This window comes from Anopheles coluzzii, chromosome 3 (assembly GCF_943734685.1).
Source record: "Anopheles coluzzii chromosome 3, AcolN3, whole genome shotgun sequence".
NCBI classification, from domain to species: domain Eukaryota; kingdom Metazoa; phylum Arthropoda; class Insecta; order Diptera; family Culicidae; genus Anopheles; species Anopheles coluzzii.
The window spans coordinates 64,352,125-64,370,743 of NC_064671.1; the positions used below are offsets into that span (position 1 = coordinate 64,352,125).

Below are 18,619 nucleotides of genomic sequence, written 5' to 3' on the forward strand. Positions count from 1 at the left end.
CTCGTCTCTTCCATCATTCAACACAACCATCCATTCCGTCATTGTGTTGATTGCTCCACTCACAACAGAGTAAAAGTCATCATCGCGCCGTGGTGCAGCGGAGCAAACGATAGATTTGGTGTGTTTCCCCCAGCAAGTGCACCAGCAAATTTCCTCCGTGCACTGGTCGCACGGCTCTGTGAAGTACAAATTCAGGTTGTCCCGCCCGCCATGATACTGCAGAATCATCTCGAGCACGGCGTGCGCGTTAAAGTGGGCCAGCACTTCGGAACGGTTCGATACGTGGGCGAGGTAAGCAACAATCCATCCCCCCTGTGCAGTGTGTGAAGCAACACACGAAAAGTTTGCAGATGTGAACAAGTTTCCGTTTTTCTCGGTCCATTTTCACCCCAACACAGGTGCCAAACACGGAAGGCGAATGGATTGGCATCGAATGGGACGATCCGGAGCGGGGTAAACACTCGGGCTCGGTCAACGGGGTGCAGTACTTCCAGACGAGGTAGCGTACGAGGGGCGACGGTGGTGGTGACTCATCGACGTCACCATACTGTAGCCATCGACCCGTAACCATTGGTGACGGGTTGATCAAGCGTAAACATTTGCGACGGTGAACTTGATACAGCGTTTGTTTTTCTCATCCATCTCCCTTATATGGCTCTGGGGTTTTTTTTAATGGTCAGATCTCCCAAGGCAGGCTCGATGATCCGCAGCGAGAAGCTCGCCAAATTCCAAACGCTCGAGCAAGCCATCACGGAGAAGTACATCAGCACGGAGGACACGCTGCGGCTCGACTCGGAGATGATCCGGGCGGTGCAGAAGCAACTCCATGCACCGTTGTTCGAGATCGTCGGCATGGAGAAGGTGGGCGGTAAGCAGAGCAATCTGCAGCAGCTGGTTGACGTCTCGGTGCGCTACTGTCCGGTGAATGCGGCCGGCGATCTGAGCAGCTTCGTCAACCTGCAGATGCTGGACGTGTCGTCGACGCTCCTGTGGAACTGGACCGTCGTGGCGAGCATTGCCGAGCAGATACCGACCCTGCAGGAACTAAATCTATCGTGAGTGAAGGAAGCCTTAGCCGTGTAGTGCAATATTAACGAAATTTCGATCTGCCCGCAGGAACAACCGGTTTGTCGATCCGTACGAGGAGCAGATCAGCATGTTGGCGCAGAAGTTTCAAAACATTCGCAAAATCATTCTCCGCAGCTGTGCGCTTGGATCGTGGAGTGAGGTCGTCCGGCTGGCCCGCATGTGGCCCGCGATCGAGTACCTTTCGCTCGAGCAGAACGAGATCGGGTACGTCGAGGACGAGGCACCGTACATCGTAGCGCTCAGCCGGCTGAAGCATCTGGACCTGCAGAACAACTCGCTGCGTGATGTCGAGTCGGTACGCAATTTGGGCAAACTGCCCGCCCTCGAGGAGCTGCTGCTGAATGGGAACGGTATCCGGGAGGTGCGCTTCTCCGAGGACTGTCCGCACAACGAGAAAGTGGACCTATTCCGGCAGCTGCGCACGATCTATCTGCGGGAAAATCCGCTCCAAGACCAGTGCAACACGTTCAACGAGCTCGATAAGCTGGTCCGCCTCGAGCACGTCACGCTCGATCCCGATCCGTCCGTCAGCTACGAGGAAACTGTGGCCCGCATCGTCGGCTCGATCGCTGGCCTGCGCATGTTCAACCGGTCTACGATCAGCGAAAAGCTGCGCCGCGACTCCGAGTGCGACATGTGGAAGCTGTACGCGAACCAGTGGGCGGAGGTGCGCAACGATGCGCAGCGGCTGAAGGCGTTCTTCAAATCGCACCGCATGTATCCGCGCGTGATGGAGCGTAAGTGATTTTGGATGTTCCTTTCCTTTTTTTATCAACAACCACCGGAAACAATCGATTCACCATTTTTGTTGTTGTTTTACTTTTCAGGGCTGGGCAGTCCGGAGCAGTTTCTACCCGACACGCGCAAGGTCACGAACATAATCCATCTGCAGCTGCTGAACGAAACGACGGCCGAGCGGCGCGACAAGAAGGTGCCGAAGCGCATCAACCTGCACACGCTGCAGAATCTGATCGTGAAGCTGTTCGGGCTGCCGGACAGTACATCCTCGCTGCGGCTGTACCTGCTCGACCGGAAGCGGAAGGTGCGCATACCGCTCGAAAACCATGGCAAAAGTTTGGACTTTTACTCGGTGGAGGACAACGATACGATTGTGTTTGAGTAGGTCGTCGAATCTGTGTTGTTCTCTCGTGGCGTCGCTGACGCTGCAAACACTCCTTTCTGATAGTCTGTTTTTGATGTACCGTCTTTTTTACACATATATGTTATTTTTGCTCGTCACGTTTAAATGCTGTTAAACACACTCACTCACCCAAATTGCGTCCTGCGGTCGTTTGGCAGGATGCGCTTACCGTTTTTAACGTAGAATGCAAACGGTTCTTCTATTCAAACAGCCCTTTTTTATTTAACTCTAATAAAAATGCGCGCACACACACAGCTGCTTATTCAGTGTGATGTGTAAGTTATGTTTAAAACAGGATAGATAGTACTTATTGTAACGAAACTGGACGAAAGAAACATTGTTTACTGCTTAGTAAATTTGCGTAGCTTGCTATCTATCTATCTCTATCTCTATAAATCTATCTCAAATCCAAATGATGGTTTTTAATCATCATATTTTTGATTTTATGGACGCTTTACCATACAAATAATGAAGGAAGTCACTTGATGCTGCAAAAACTGCTCCAAAGGCAGTAACGAAAGATTATGGAATGGTAACAAATAACCTGATACGGTACAATTTTGTTACAGAAAAAGTTAAGGTTTAAAAGATCAATCTTAATCACTCAATCGTTTGTAAATCTGTTTGCGCCGGGAGGGAAATTCCTATTTCGTGGTAACGAGTTGTTTGATTGAATTAGTGATAAAGAAGAGCATATGCAATCACGGTTTAAAACCGTCTTATCACCAAAACACCAATTAGCTGCCTAGATCTTTTTCATTGATGAAGATTGATCAAACCGCTGGATGCGGCAAAGCACTAAAATTTCACTCGTAGCGAGATGGTAATGTCTAAGGAGGTAGTTGAGCTTACTACACGGGGGGATTAATGATGTACAGCATCGCTACGGATGCGTTACGGCTTTAAGAAATGTTGCATTCATGCAGAAATTTGTTTGTGTCGGGTGGAAAATCCACTTTATATTTTGACGAATCATTTTGACAGCACTAGAGCATAGATCATTTCAATAACGACGAATAGTGAGATCTTTGTGAGATTGCCTTTACTGTATGGACTTTCTTCAAAGAGATTTTCCAATGATTGTCGTATCTATATGAATCGAGCGGGATTCCTTTAGAGCTGTTGGCGAATCAGTATTTACAAACATTAATTATGATTTTGATGTAATCAGTAATCATTGCATCATGAAATACTTTAGCAACAATAATAATAATAAATCTGATAAGTTCTTCGTTCATTGTTTTTTCTACAAGTTCTTCTACCCTAAGCTAGTTCAATATAAAAGCGAGGCTTAACTGGCTGTTTCCCAGTATCAGTATGATACTCTGAGTGAACTAGTTATCAACTTAGGTCTTGAGTTTTGTTCGAGATGATCGTGTGTACAACTTTGTTATACGTTGCTGTGCTATTGATATTCCATGTGGAAACTGATGCTCAAAACGTTACAGTACCTTCTCGAGATAGAGTTGTACACCGGACGAAAGAAGTCTGGCTGCAACAACTACTGTTAAAAACTTACAAGATCAAACAGAAAAAGTCCTATATTACCGAGATCATTAACCAAATATTGCAGCAAATGAAACGCAATCAGGAGTTCATCGACAAGAAATTTACATACAAAGAGAGACTATCGAAGAGATTACAAATGACCATGAGCCTGCTGAGGGATATGATAGGCCAGAATCTTACCACTCTGGAAATTCAATCAAATCTCGCGAAAAAGAATGTTGAATCAATGATCGACAAGAAGGAGCATTCAGAAGGAATAACATCAACCATCATCCGTAGCATCAGTCATCAGAGTGAGACTTTGGCGCATGACCGTGCCACGCTGCAGAGTTATTCGTCTACCATCCTGAAGGAAAGACAGTCTCTTGATCACCAGCTATCACACCTGGAGGAGCAGTTAGAAGGGTCAACATCAAGTATCAGCGAAAGCATCAATCATCAGAGTTATTCTTTGTCTCATAACAGCGCCACGCTGCAGAGTCGTTCGTCTACCATCCTGAAGGAAAGATTGTCTCTTGATCACCAGCTATCACACCTGGAGGAGCAGTCAGAAAGATCAACATCAAGCATCAGTCATCAGAGTGAGACTTTGGCGCATGACCGTGCCACGCTGCAGAGTTATTCGTCTACCATCCTGAAGGAAAGACAGTCTCTTGATCACCAGCTATCACACCTGGAGGAGCAGTCAGAAGGGTCAACATCAAGTATCAGCGAAAGCATCAATCATCAGAGTAAATCTTTGGCTCATAAGAGCGCCACGCTGCTGAGTCGTTCGTCTACCATCCTGAAGGAAAGACAGTCTCTTGATCACCAGCTATCACACCTGGAGGAGCAGTCAGAAAGATCAACATCAAGCATCAGTCATCAGAGTGAGACTTTGGCGCATGACCGTGCCACGCTGCAGAGTTATTCGTCTACCATCCTGAAGGAAAGACAGTCTCTTGATCACCAGCTATCACACCTGGAGGAGCAGTCAGAAGGGTCAACATCAAGTATCAGCGAAAGCATCAATCATCAGAGTAAATCTTTGGCTCATAAGAGCGCCACGCTGCAGAGTCGTTCGTCTACCATCCTGAAGGAAAGACAGTCTCTTGATCACCAGCTATCACACCTGGAGGAGCAGTCAGAAAGATCAACATCAAGCATCAGTCCTCAGAGTGAGACTTTGGCGCATGACCGTGCCACGCTGCAGAGTTATTCGTCTACCATCCTGAAGGAAAGACAGTCCCTCGATCACCAGCTATCACACCTGGAGGAGCAGTCAGAAGGGTCTACATCAAGTATCAGTCATCAGAGTGAGACTTTGGCACATGACCGTGCCACGCTGCAGAATCGTTCGTCTACCGTCTTGAAGGAAAGACAGACTCTCGATCACCAGCTATCACACCTGGAGGAGCAGTCAGAAGGATCAACATCAAGTATCAGCGAAAGCATGAATCATCAGAGTAAATCTTTGGCTCATAAGAGCGCCACGCTGCAGAGTCGTTCGTCTACCATCCTGAAGGAAAGACAGTCTCTTGATCACCAGCTATCACACCTGAAGGAGCAGTCAGAAAGATCAACATCAAGCATCAGTCATCAGAGTGAGACTTTGGCGCATGACCGTGCCACGCTGCAGAGTCGTTCGTCTACCATCCTGAAGGAAAGACAGTCTCTTGATCACGAGCTATCACACCTGGAGGAGCAGTCAGAAAGATCAACATCAAGCATCAGTCATCAGAGTGAGACTTTGGCGCATGACCGTGCCACGCTGCAGAGTCATTCGTCTACCATCCTGAAGGAAAGACAGTCCCTCAATCACCAGCTATCACACCTGGAGGAGCAGTCAGAAGGGTCAACATCAAGTATCAGCGAAAGCATCAATCATCAGAGTAAATCTTTGGCTCATAACAACGCCAAGTTGAAGAGTCGTTCGTCTACCATCCTGAAGGAAAGACAGTCTCTTGATCACCAGCTATCACACCTGAAGGAGCAGTCAGAAAGATCAACATCAAGCATCAGTCATCAGAGTGAGACTTTGGCGCATGACCGTGCCACGCTGCAGAGTCGTTCGTCTACCATCCTGAAGGAAAGACAGTCTCTTGATCACGAGCTATCACACCTGGAGGAGCAGTCAGAAAGATCAACATCAAGCATCAGTCATCAGAGTGAGACTTTGGCGCATGACCGTGCCACGCTGCAGAATCGTTCGTCTACCGTCTTGAAGGAAAGACAGACTCTCGATCACCAGCTATCACACCTGGAGGAGCAGTCAGAAGGATCAACATCAAGTATCAGCGAAAGCATCAATCATCAGAGTAAATCTTTGGCTCATAAGAGCGCCACGCTGCAGAGTCGTTCGTCTACCATCCTGAAGGAAAGACAGTCTCTTGATCACCAGCTATCACACCTGAAGGAGCAGTCAGAAAGATCAACATCAAGCATCAGTCATCAGAGTGAGACTTTGGCGCATGACCGTGCCACGCTGCAGAGTCGTTCGTCTACCATCCTGAAGGAAAGACAGTCTCTTGATCACGAGCTATCACACCTGGAGGAGCAGTCAGAAAGATCAACATCAAGCATCAGTCATCAGAGTGAGACTTTGGCGCATGACCGTGCCACGCTGCAGAGTCATTCGTCTACCATCCTGAAGGAAAGACAGTCTCTTGATCACCAGCTATCACACCTGGAGGAGCAGTCAGAAGGATCAACATCAAGTATCAGCGAAAGCATCAATCATCAGAGTAAATCTTTGGCTCATAAGAGCGCCACGCTGCAGAGTCGTTCGTCTACCATCCTGAAGGAAAGACAGTCTCTTGATCACCAGCTATCACACCTGAAGGAGCAGTCAGAAAGATCAACATCAAGCATCAGTCATCAGAGTGAGACTTTGGCGCATGACCGTGCCACGCTGCAGAATCGTTCGTCTACCGTCTTGAAGGAAAGACAGACTCTCGATCACCAGCTATCACACCTGGAGGAGCAGTCAGAAGGATCAACATCAAGTATCAGCGAAAGCATCAATCATCAGAGTAAATCTTTGGCTCATAAGAGCGCCACGCTGCAGAGTCGTTCGTCTACCATCCTGAAGGAAAGACAGTCTCTTGATCACCAGCTATCACACCTGAAGGAGCAGTCAGAAAGATCAACATCAAGCATCAGTCATCAGAGTGAGACTTTGGCGCATGACCGTGCCACGCTGCAGAATCGTTCGTCTACCGTCTTGAAGGAAAGACAGTCTCTTGATCACCAGCAATCACACCTGGAGGAGCAGTCAGAAGGATCAACATCAAGTATCAGCGAAAGCATCAATCATCAGAGTAAATCTTTGGCTCATAACAGCGCCACGCTGAAGAGTCGTTCGTCTACCATCCTGATGGAAAGACAGTCTCTTGATCACCAGCTATCACACCTGGAGGAGCAGTCAGAAAGATCAACATCAAGCATCCGCCGACGAGTCAATCTGCAAAGTGAAACTATGACTCAGACACAGGAGAGTCAATCGTCTACCGTAATGAAGGAACGACCGTCCGTTTATCAGCAGCTATCACAGTTGAGAGAACTATCACAAGAGTCAACATCAAGCATCAGTCGAAGTATTTTCCGAAAAAATGAAACTATCGCTCAAAACCTTCCAACGCTACAGAGTCAATCAGTGTCAACCAGCTGAGTGAAATTTTGAATCAAACCCATACAGAGCTACAGGCACAAATGCTGCTATGATATGAAGTGAAGGCCGTTGCTAGCGTCACTTTCATGCATTCACCCAAAACAATTTCTATAAGTATGGTCATGTATATCTTGCTCAAGAATGATTATTAGCATCCTGAAAATTGTTTACCAACAAAAGAAATAAAAGTCGATTAAAAGAGACTTAAGGGGTTGGAATGGTTAATTTTTCAGACAACGTTTACTATTATCACATGCATGGTAATTTGTTAGCGTTCTCACTGGTCACTACCGCAGTTGTCCATGCAACCACTTGATTAATTAAATTCAACCATTGTTCAAGGCAACGTTAGGGTAAATTCGTATTGAACAATCAAATTTCAAAAACAATCGAAGCCGAAATAGAAGAAGAAGAAGAAGATGATGATGACGATGAAAAAGTAAGGCAAAAACGTCCTTTTCGAGGTTGACACTTATACATTTGATTGCACATTAGTACTATTCAGTTAAATGCGACTTCTTGTAGAAGTGATAGCAATTCTCCAAGGTATACCTGTGAATAAAAATGTAATGTTAAATAAATGTTTATCGATTTCTTTAATTATGTAAATTGTCCGCCTAAGGCTTAAAAATTTTTGGCTTAAAAAAACTAAACAGAGGAAGGAATGTCCGGGTTAACGAATTATGGAGTGGGACGGATGATAGTGTTGGGATGGATGATAGAATGAGGAGCGGAAACGGGTAGGTGGAATATGGTAGTCGAAGAGAACGGAGTGGTCATTTTGGCCGTAACGGGTTCGGCGAAATTCCCCAAGCTCCCGACCACGTTGGTTTTCGCTGGTCTTTTCGGGGATAATTCGTTAACGAATTATCCCCGAAAAGACCAGCGAAAACCAGCGTGGTCGGGAGCTTGGGCAGTACCATTTAAAACTGAAATATCAGTTAAACAAATATTTTAACCGAAACTCGGCAACACAACATGCCGATTACGTACGTTAACACTGCTGTCACCGAGGTCATCCGTCAAAATAACCGAAATTTCGGCTATGCTATTTGAGTTAGCCGAGGCTCGGTTTTCTATATGTCATTCATCATTTTGTCGATGCAGAAACCTTTCGGAGTGATTTTGTGTTATAAAATTAATAGTGTGAAAAATAAATGAATATATGACACCCAGCGTGAAGAAACCGATCATCAGTAGCGTACGATCGGACACGGGTGGGCTACGAAGCTCTGTCAACGCACGTAGCCAGTGCACATAAGATCGTCGCTCGAAGCAGTCCTTGTCCAAGGATTACCGGATGCTAGTCCGATTGGACCAACCTTTGCCGGCCCGTTCGGACTTCCAGGTTTCATTTCCAGTTACCTTCACGAGGTAAATATCCAAATACTTGACCACGTGACTTCCAATCAGGGTTCACTCAGGCTTGTTTCACTCTGCCCGCTTTACAGAACCGTGTCTGTACCGGTGTCCGCTCTATGCCCGGCCTATCTTCCTGCACCCTTACTACATCCAAACGCTGTACACCATCTGGTGTTGTACCGGCGCCCGTCCCTGCGCTTCCCATCCCACCACAACTCTCACAATTGGGGGGGAGGTGACTTCCTGCCGTCCAACTACAGATACGATGGTGGCATCATGCTGCAGAAAATGTACATCGGCAATCAGCATGGGCTCTGGCTGTTATGGCTGTGGCTCAATAAATAATTGTGTTTGTTTTTATAACTCAAACTAACTTTTTACGCAAATAAAACCACTAAAATTAAAAAAAAGATTGTTTTTATAATTAGCTGAAATCTCGGATTGCTCTAACCGAAAATCTCGGTTAAACGTAAACGTCAAAACAAAATGTCAATTGCATTTTTAACCGAGATTTCGGCAACAGAAATTTAACCGAGATCTTTGCCGAGATCTCAGTTGTGTAGATCTCGGCAAAAATTAACCGAGATTCGGCAAAATTTTTTAAGTGTGTACGTATGGCGGCACGGTCTATTTGGGGCTTGAACTCATGACGGGCATGTTGTTAAGTCGCACGAGTTGACGACTGTACCATGACCGGCTAGATGTATGTAATGTAATTCTATATTTATGAAATTGTACATTCCAAGCATATATGTTGTATAGTATTGACTTTAAAACAATATACACTCTTAAAAAAATTTGCCGAATCTCGGTTAATTTTTACCGAGATCTGCACAACTGAGATCTCGGCAAAGATCTCGGTTAAATTTCTGTTGCCGACATCTCGGTTAATGTCATTTTGTTTTGACGTTTACGTTTAACCGAGATTTTCGGTTAGAGCAAATCGAGATTTCAGCTAAATATAAAAACATTTTATTTTTATTTTAGTGATTTTATTTGCGTATCAAATGGGTTTTTTTGATGTGATGGAAAGCGTTGGGACAGGCGCCGATTCAACCGCCGGATGGGGCACAGCGTTTGGATGTGGTACCGGTACAGGAAAATGAGCCGGACAAGGAGCGGGCACTGGTACAGGCACGGTTCTGTAAAGCGGGCAGAGTGAAACAAGTCTGAGTGAACCCTTTTTAGATTTCTTGTGATCGAGTGTTGATACTTACCTCGTGTAGGTGACCGGAAATGAATCCTGGAAGTCTGAACGGTCTGGCAAAGGTTGAACCAACCGGATTAGCTTCCACATCTGATCCTTAAATAGGGACTGCTCCGAGCGACGCTCTGAAGAGCACCGGTTGCGTGCGCTGATGGAGTTTCCTAGCCCCAACCCTGCTCTATACCTGTGCTCGATCGCACGCTACTGATTCTCGTTTTTTTCACGCTGAGAGACTCATTTTCACTTTTTTTTACATTTTTTATTTTACAGCACTACATCACTCCGAAAGGTTTTCGTTTCATTAGCACGAGATTAACAGAATGGCGAATGACAGATAGAATACCGAGCCTCGGCTAATCCAAATAGTAAAGCTGAAATCTCGGTTATTTTGACGGATGAGCTCGTTGACAGCTGTGTTAACGTATGTGCTTGGCATGTTGTGTTGCCGAGTTTCGGTTCAAATTTTTATTTAACTGATATTTCAGTTTTAAATGGTACTGATTTTCGGCTACTGGGTTTTTTCAACTGACATATCAGCTAGAATCGAAAGAGCCGACGGATTTCGGCAGTTTTTTTAACCGAGGTCGTGAAATATTTTTAAGTGTGTAAGACAATAAAAAAATTAATATTTAATTAAAAATCACTTGAAATATGAATGGAAAAATGTACTTCCGATGTATTTTACAAAGAACACCAGAAAAAAACATCCATTTAACAAGCGGATTGTCAAACGAAAAAAAAAAAATATTTAAAATGGTAAAGGAGAATTAAAAACATTCCCATTTCTTCACTTACGTAAATAAGACTAATGTACCTAACCTTTGTACCATTTTTGAAATTTCAACTTTCAATACAACAAAAGTTATTAAAAATTTAGTTTAAAAACATAATAACTTCCCTTACAAAATGTATGACATACATTTGTATGCCGGTCGTAGAGATGAAGGTGTAAATTTGGTCATAGAGACAACGGTTAAATGTTTGCCACCAGTCTTCCTGCTCGTTACTCTCGCAAGTAAGCACACCGAGCACTTACTGACGTGCAGTTAAGGTACAATTTTGTTACAAATGGAGTATGACTTTACGAGAGAATTTAATCAATCGCATAGTAGCTTGATTCGTGCGGGAATTTCCTATATTTTGTTGACGTGTCGAGCGAAGTTGAGAGATAGTGCTATAGACAAAGGCACAGAGATATGGGGCAAAGTTTCTTGTACAAGATGGGCGGTACCTTTATCATTTAATTCCTGCATCTGCATGCAACGAGCGGGAATTCCATTCCCGTTGTTGATGATTTAGTGTTGACGAATTTCAATCGCTATAGTGTTACGCTTGCAATGTTTAGCCCATCTGTTGCCTTAACTGATATTTGATGTAATCAGTGTTATATTTTACTAACTGCTGTTAGTTACTGCTAGTTATAAAACCGACTAGCTCTTCTGTGTGTTGTTTAAAATTGAAAAGTAATCTACTCTAGACTGGACCTCTATAAAAGTAAGCTGCATTAACCGTTGCTCAGTATTATTGGTAGGAAATAGTGACTGGAAACGTTGTTCTTTATTTTAGTTTACAATGAACGTGTGCGAAGCTTTATTATACATGGTGATTGTAATGATATGTACGCAAGGAATGGAGGTTGTTTGTTACGGAAAATCCGTTAGATATTCGTTTCTGCCAAGTGTTGAGTACCACCTAATAGTATCCAGGTTGGTCAATTTTTATAAAAGACTTGAGGCACTAGAGTCAAGAATGAAGAAAAGTATTGCGTTTGAGTCATGCAAGGAGATTCTATCGAAGCGATCGGGCAAATACCTAATAAAGCCTAACAAAAACGACGAACCTTTCCTGGGATATTGCGAACAGACTGCTTTCGGAGGAGGTTGGTTAGTGTTCCAGTATCGTTACGACGGATCGGTTGACTTTTACCGCAACTGGACCGAGTATCGGAACGGGTTCGGCAGCATGGATGGAGAGTTTTGGCTCGGCCTGGAGCAGTTACACCGTTTGACGTCAGCTCGAAAGCACGAGCTGTTGGTAGAGCTAAAAGACTTCGATGGAAACTACAAATACGCACGGTATGATGAGTTCGCGATTGGAAGTGAGGCTGAACATTATCCGTTGGTGAAGCTGGGATCGTACACGGGAACATCCGAAGACGCTTTTACTTTCCACAAGGACGATACGTTCTCCACGAAGGATCGGGACAATGATAGCTGGTTCGGTGGAAACTGTGCAACCATTTGGAAGGGAGCATGGTGGTACAACAAATGCGGTCATTCTAACCTTAACGGAGTTTATGTCAACAGTTATAAGAAAGAATCAATGCATTGGTCCCTAAAACATTTTACAGGAATGGCGTACACAAGAATGATGATACGCGAAACTTAGCGGCCGGAACAATGTAGTTTGTATCAATAAATAAAATCGAAAAAAATCGATTCAATTAAACTACCATGGTGGGGGGTGGGGGGGGGGGAGGATTGTTATACCCTCGCTTGATTCTGGTTTGCAAGTAGACACGATCTACACAGATTTCAAGGCCGCCTTTGATACCGTTCCCCACCACCTTCTCCTGTTAAAACTAAAAAAACTTGGTTTTTCTTATATGTTAATTGACTGGCTTTATTCTTTTTTAAATAGCAGGTCCATTCGTGTAAAAACCAACACTACTTTTTCTTCGTCCTTTTGTCCCTCCTCTGGAGTGCCACAGGGCTGCGTCTTGAGCCCTCTCTTATTCGTACTTTTTGTCAGTGATGTTCATGAAATTCTCCCGTCCGAAGGTCATTTACTGTATACTGATGATTTAAAAATATATTTAACTATCAGAACGCACAGCGATTGCCTTCGGCTCCAGGAGTTTCTGAACTCATTCTCTTTATGGTGCTCCTACAACCAGCTAAGTCTTTGCCCTGAAAAATGCTCTGTAATATCCTTCTGTCATAACCGCAACCCTATTCATTACGAATATTCGCTCTCCAATTCTGTGCTGTCTCGAACCTCCCTTATACGTGATCTTGGCGTCCTTTGGAATGATAAATTTTCACTAAACGAACATTTAGAGTCGGTGGTCGCAAGTGCTTCTAGAACGCTGGGGCTTATATATAGACTCACCAAGGATTTTCGTGATCCACTTTGCCTCAAGTCATTCTATTGTTCTTTAGTTAGATTGGAACCATATTTTTTACATTGGAATACGCTTCAGTGGTCGTTGGTCCAGTCCGTTCTGGATGGATCTCAAGATTTGAAAAGGTTCAAAAGCGTTTCACTAGGTTCGCTTTTCGACGAATGGCTGGCCCCAATGCCGCTATGCCCAGCTACGAATCTCGCTGCAATTTGCTAGGTCTGGAATCCCTGGAAGTAAGACGCTCCCAAGCGCGCGTGCTTTTCATCGGACGCATGCTCAATGGGCTTATTGATGCTCCCACTCTCCTCGAGCAGATTGGATTGTACGCACCCTCCAGAAATTTAAGGGCACGTAGCGCACTATATATGGTTTCTCGTCACACCACATTTGGTTCCAACGAACCTCTTCTCCTGTGTGTTCGCGCTTTCAATACTAGCACAGATCCTCCCCACCCCCGTTTATAATCCTTTATAATCCTTTTCCCTGATACTCTTCCCTATCCTCTTTATTTTATCATCCTCTTTTTTCCGACTATCATATCTAATCTTATTTACTCTTCTTTTCTTATGTTTGTATTTTAATCCAATATCTCATGTGCTCAAAAGTTCGCTTTAGTATTAGGAATTAAGATAGGTTATGTCAGGAATTAGTTAGATTTAGGAATTGTGAAACTATCAGGCTGACAATTTGAATAAACTTGAAATATGAAATATGAAATATTTGCTACAGAATATGAAAAGGCGTTTCTTCAATCTGAAATCATATCTGACACCAAATCTAGATGGATTCAACCTATGTCCAGTAAGCTGTACCAGCTGTGCTAATATAAAGCATGCATTCATATCTAGCATTTTTTCAACTTTTTAGATGCAACGGCCATTTTCGGCCAAAGCCTTCCTGTACCACTAATAGGCTTGGCTATCAGTAATTTAAATGCCCATAGCAGGATAATCATCCCAGCATATGGGGGCACGATCCATTCGAGGCTTTTACCCATGCCGATGCTATTGAGTGGTACGAGTTGACTATTGTATCACGAGATTGACTAATTATTTGAATTTCACTTACTATTTAAAACAAATAGTTTTTTTACATAAATCGTACATTTTACATAAACATCACGGCACTCAAACGGTTGTCGAATGGAACAGAATGCTTCGAATCGAATGGTTAAATATTGAAATCATGCCGAGTGCCAAGATCAAGTGGATATCGTGGCATAAAAAATAAATACATTTTATTTTTCGTTGTTCATACTCGCATATTATAATACATCTTTGCCAACCCGTTCTGCCATATGAGTACAGATTTAAATTTTATAATAGTTATTTGTCTAGTTAAGACAAGCTAAATTATAACAAAAAGTATAATAGATGTTACAAATTGCACCATAATACCAAATGCAACACCATTTTTGGCTTCGCTTATCACGATTTTTATAACGATAAGCGACGAAGTGCGATGAATATTCCTGTGAGCATGGGAGAGTGCACAGGCAACACATACTGTGTGCGAGAAAGAGTGAACAGTTGTCTTGCATGCAGCAAGCAACAGCCGGACAAAGCCGGTTTTTTCAAAGAACGGAACGCACGAACGACAGCACCTAGCTAACAATATTGAAGCGACTAAGACCGGAACGGAGTGAACGGAAAGAACGAATTGAACGGAACGGAATGAACGGAAAGAACGAAATGAACGGAACGGAACGGAATGAACCGAATGAACGGAATGAACGGAACGGAATGAACGGAAAGAACGGAATGAACGGAACGGAACGATTTTGTATAAAGGATCGGAACGGCCTACATAAAGAACGGAACTTTTTTACTAGGTTCGAACCGGAACGGCCAACACTAGTATGGACTGACTATAGCGCTACGTGGTATTGAATAAAGTATTGAAAACCTTTATAGGCTGGCATGTCCGCGTAGGACGTTTATTATTTGGGAAATTAAAAATGATTTTTTTACGTTAAAATAGAGTCCTGTTTTACGTTAAAATAGATTGGTCCTGTTGTACAATCAAGTTGCAAAACTTAACAACATACCTGTCGTGGGATCAGGTATGATGTGGATCGTCGAAAGCACGTATACGCCGGCATTTCCACGTGGGACGTCAAATATCGGAGCAAAACCAAATACAATTCTTTTTCAGTAAGAAAACACACAACGACTACAGTACGATCGCCGAGCCAGGTAGACTGGTAAGGCACAACTTTAATGCATACTACCTGTTTTACCCGGTTTCAGACGGGTTTGCCTTATTTTCTCGTTTTATCCATGTATCAGGATAAACAGTCTTGAGTGTCAAGGACTCAATTTATTCATTATTTTGATAAAAAAATTATAAAACACATTAATTCAAGAGTATTCCGTTTAAAAGTTTTTTTTTGTGTTCTTTAGTACTGTTTCTTTTTCATTAACACATTAACATATAAATTATAACAATAAAATATGACACTTTGAAAGGTGGTCTGTTCTGTCCAAACGATCAACGATCAAGAACCCACAAGAAAAAGGAAAGGGAAGGAGAAGAAAAGGGTGTATGGGTAAAAGGAACACAAATCATTGTCTATGTGCTAAATTTGGTTCAAACCAACACTGTAGTTATTGTGTGATGCAAGACTACACATGCGGGCAAATGTAATACAAAATAACCGCTCATTTTTATTTATAAAAGAATAATAAAAATAAGAAGAAGATGTGATGCAGCATAAAGATCATCGTTCATAAATCTGTTTACATTCAGTGGGAATTTCCTATTTGTTGATGACCTATTCGTCGAATAGACAAATTTAATTGTACAAGAGAAAGAAAGAGCGAGAGTGTTTCATTTTCTTTATCTGATGAGCATTGATTTTAAGAGATTTCATACTGCTCTTCCATCTACATGAATCGAGCGGGAATTCCCTTCCGTTTGTTGACGATTTAGTATTGGCAAAGTTCAATCGTAGTAGTGATACGCTTGCAATCTTGAGCACAGCGGTTGGCTAAACTGATGTTTGATGTAATCGTTTCAATCATTAATTACTTTTGCATCATACTCGATTATCAAATTGATAACCTGTTTTTTTAGTTGTTTTGCTTAAAGATTATCTAGTTCAGGCACAACTATTATAAATGCGAGTGGCGAGAGTCGTTTCTTAGTATCAACTAGTGCTTTGAATGAACAAGTCATCTCAGTTTTAGTGATTAGATCACCATGATCGTGTGTAAAACTATTGTATATGTTGTTGTGCTAGTCGTATTCACAGTGAAGGTGGATGGTGATGAACAAAACCTTACTATTCCCTCTTTTGCCGGCGAGGAGTACCACACAAAGGAAACCTCGATGGAACATTTGCTGTTAAGAACTAACGAGATCGAGCAGAAGCAGTGCGATGTTACTGAGACGATCAACAATATGTTACAGAACATAGAACAAATTCGAGAGTCGATTGACGAGAAACTTGCCTTACAGGCGATCCTATCCGATCGTTTACAGATGACTATCAGTCAGTTGGGGGATATGATAGGCTTGAATCTCACCGCCCTGCAGATTCAATCTAATATCGCGATAAAGAAGGTTCAAGAAACAATCAGCCAGAAGATGTTGCACCAGCAGAAGCTATATGAAGGGTTACCGGCAAGCATCAACCAGCTGAGTGAAACATTGGCTCAAAACCTTACTGCACTACAGTCGTCTACCATAATGAAAGATCAAGAGTCACTCGATCAAAAACTATCCCTTCTGGAGAAGCTGTCTGAAGAGTTACCTTCAACCATCAATGAAAGCGTCAACCAACTTAGAAAAACTTTGGATCAAAACTTTACTGCGCTACAGACACAGGTTAATGCCACTATAAAGCAGGATCGAGAGTCAACCAATGAGATGCTAACTGAGATTGCTGGTACTATTAATCAACTAATTAAAACGATAAACCACAACTACATGACGCTGGAGACTCGGCTGAATAAAATACAGTCTGAACAAAACGCCAGTAAAAAATATGCGCAGATGCAGCTGGAGATACAACTACAAGAATCAAAGAAAGATTTTAAAATGTTAATGCTAAAATCTGGCTTTAATCTTCAAGGCATTTCGTTTCGTTCGTGTGGTGAGAATCCATCAAAGCGATCGGGAAAATATTTAATACAGCCAAGCAAAAACGATGAGCCATTCCTGGGATATTGCGAACAGACTGCTTTCGGAGGAGGTTGGCTAGTGATCCAGTATCGTTACGATGGATCGGTGGACTTTTATCGCAACTGGACCGAGTACCGGAATGGATTTGGAAGTGTCGATGGAGAGTTCTGGCTTGGGTTGGAGTATTTGTATCAGTTGACCTCTTTGCGAAAGCACGAGCTACTGGTGGAGCTGAAAGACTTTAATGGAAACTACAAGTACGCACGGTATAGTGAATTTGCCATCAGTAGTGAGGAAGAGCAATATTCGCTAACGAAGCTGGGATCGTACACGGGAACGGCAGGAGACTCATTGTTATATCACAAGGGCAAGAAGTTTTCGACGAAGGATCGGGACAATGATCCTTGGCAAACTACGGATTGTGCTAACCAGTGTCAAGGAGGGTGGTGGTACGGGTTCTGTGCGCATACAAATCTGAACGGAATGCGTATAGATAATGTGACAGAAGAGTCAATGACCTGGTTCCACTACAATAAATCTTGGCAGGGTATGGCACGCTCAAGAATGCTCATCCGCGAAACATAGCGAATTATGTACCAGACGATTGCGTACCGTATGCGTTAGTTAATCCACAAGACTTACGAATTGAATAAGCTTGACGTTAAAATGTCAGTTGTTATGTTTTGCGGACAAAACAATTCATTGCGTAAGCTTTAAAATGTGGGTAGGGGGGTGGAGGTGTAAATTATTTGACAGCCTCGGGGTCCCAACGTCCCCCCTTCCGGAGGCCCTTGGAGAAAGTACTCTGTCCACTTTTATACACACAACATACTATAGACTACCGATCTACGGGGCCCCAGGCGATCGCCTAGTTCGCCTACCGTTAGATCCACCTCTGTTAATAATGTATGATCCAATCGACAATTGTGTTCGCAGTTTCCTATAACAACAGTCGAGGTTACATAATAAATAATTCATCTCTCGAGCTTGTATTAACTTTTCTTTCACTTTCACCCTCTCTAATTTGAAACTCCCTCTTGTTTGAAAGTCCAATCGGCTCTCCACAATATTTAAAAAGTATAAAAAATAAAAAGACAGAAGAAAATTTGTCCTTAACGAATTCAGGATGAGATGTTTGTTTTTCGTAAAAAAATATATTATTAAAATAATAGGAACAGTGTAATAGTTGTAAAAAGGGTGTATTTTAACGATTTTTAAGGAAATCATTGAATGAAACCGCTTGAAATGAAACTGCGCTGGATGTTTACACATCCCACTCTGCATACATTTTGGGGGACGATTAGGGGCCCCGAAATGTCGAACCCCCGTTAAGAGGCCCGAAATGGATAAATCCACTATTAGCGTTACAGGCAGGCCTTGACCGGAATCGAATGTTGTGCCCAAAAAAAGAAG

At 43.1% G+C, this 18,619-nt stretch overlaps 6 protein-coding genes across 6 annotated transcripts; 5 read left to right on the forward strand and 1 right to left on the reverse strand.

Annotated features, from left to right (window-relative positions):
- LOC120957892 (tubulin-specific chaperone E) lies at positions 1–2,527 on the forward strand. The gene is made up of 5 exons (XM_040380317.2): positions 1–291; positions 399–499; positions 681–1,055; positions 1,117–1,826; positions 1,917–2,527. Exons 1-5 carry the CDS (start codon positions 211–213, stop codon positions 2,210–2,212), a joined length of 1,563 nt encoding a protein of 520 aa, XP_040236251.2. The 5' UTR covers positions 1–210; the 3' UTR covers positions 2,213–2,527.
- Positions 2,528–3,881: 1,354 nt separating this feature from the next.
- On the forward strand, positions 3,882–7,388 carry LOC120959312 (cytadherence high molecular weight protein 2-like). Its single transcript, XM_040382611.2, has one exon. The coding sequence runs from the start codon at positions 3,882–3,884 to the stop codon at positions 7,386–7,388; it is 3,507 nt and encodes a 1,168-aa protein (XP_040238545.2).
- A 908-nt stretch (positions 7,389–8,296) lies between these two features.
- LOC125907223 (uncharacterized) lies at positions 8,297–9,367 on the forward strand. The gene is made up of 2 exons (XM_049608289.1): positions 8,297–8,762; positions 8,840–9,367. The coding sequence occupies exons 1-2, from the start codon at positions 8,689–8,691 to the stop codon at positions 9,093–9,095; spliced, it is 330 nt and encodes a 109-aa protein (XP_049464246.1). The 5' UTR covers positions 8,297–8,688; the 3' UTR covers positions 9,096–9,367.
- A 339-nt stretch (positions 9,368–9,706) lies between these two features.
- On the reverse strand, positions 9,707–10,559 carry LOC125907224 (uncharacterized). The gene is made up of 2 exons (XM_049608290.1): positions 9,968–10,559; positions 9,707–9,892 (listed from the first exon to the last, which is right to left on the reverse strand). Exons 1-2 carry the CDS (start codon positions 10,045–10,047, stop codon positions 9,754–9,756), a joined length of 219 nt encoding a protein of 72 aa, XP_049464247.1. The 5' UTR covers positions 10,048–10,559; the 3' UTR covers positions 9,707–9,753.
- Positions 10,560–11,506: 947 nt separating this feature from the next.
- On the forward strand, positions 11,507–12,361 carry LOC125907271 (ryncolin-2-like). Its single transcript, XM_049608488.1, has one exon. The coding sequence runs from the start codon at positions 11,530–11,532 to the stop codon at positions 12,343–12,345; it is 816 nt and encodes a 271-aa protein (XP_049464445.1). The 5' UTR covers positions 11,507–11,529; the 3' UTR covers positions 12,346–12,361.
- Positions 12,362–16,215: 3,854 nt separating this feature from the next.
- LOC125907432 (angiopoietin-related protein 7-like) lies at positions 16,216–18,264 on the forward strand. The gene has a single exon (XM_049609432.1). The coding sequence runs from the start codon at positions 16,283–16,285 to the stop codon at positions 17,789–17,791; it is 1,509 nt and encodes a 502-aa protein (XP_049465389.1). The 5' UTR covers positions 16,216–16,282; the 3' UTR covers positions 17,792–18,264.
- The last annotated feature ends 355 nt before the right edge of the window (positions 18,265–18,619 follow it).

What these genes read in the sequence shown, in the direction of transcription:
- LOC120957892 (XM_040380317.2), top strand. Translation starts at nt 211, where the DNA reads ATGATACTGCAGAATCATCTCGAGCACGGCGTGCGCGTTAAAGTGGGC. An exon ending in GTGCAGTACTTCCAGACGAG is followed by an intron (nt 500 to 680) that starts GTAGCGTACGAG and finishes TTTAATGGTCAG; the next exon opens with ATCTCCCAAGGCAGGCTCGA. An exon ending in CTGCAGGAACTAAATCTATC is followed by an intron (nt 1,056 to 1,116) that starts GTGAGTGAAGGA and finishes ATCTGCCCGCAG; the next exon opens with GAACAACCGGTTTGTCGATC.
- LOC120959312 (XM_040382611.2), top strand. Translation starts at nt 3,882, where the DNA reads ATGAGCCTGCTGAGGGATATGATAGGCCAGAATCTTACCACTCTGGAA.
- LOC125907223 (XM_049608289.1), top strand. Translation starts at nt 8,689, where the DNA reads ATGCTAGTCCGATTGGACCAACCTTTGCCGGCCCGTTCGGACTTCCAG. An exon ending in TTTCCAGTTACCTTCACGAG is followed by an intron (nt 8,763 to 8,839) that starts GTAAATATCCAA and finishes CCCGCTTTACAG; the next exon opens with AACCGTGTCTGTACCGGTGT.
- LOC125907224 (XM_049608290.1), bottom strand. Translation starts at nt 10,047, where the DNA reads ATGTGGAAGCTAATCCGGTTGGTTCAACCTTTGCCAGACCGTTCAGAC. An exon ending in TTTCCGGTCACCTACACGAG is followed by an intron (nt 9,893 to 9,967) that starts GTAAGTATCAAC and finishes CCCGCTTTACAG; the next exon opens with AACCGTGCCTGTACCAGTGC.
- LOC125907271 (XM_049608488.1), top strand. Translation starts at nt 11,530, where the DNA reads ATGAACGTGTGCGAAGCTTTATTATACATGGTGATTGTAATGATATGT.
- LOC125907432 (XM_049609432.1), top strand. Translation starts at nt 16,283, where the DNA reads ATGATCGTGTGTAAAACTATTGTATATGTTGTTGTGCTAGTCGTATTC.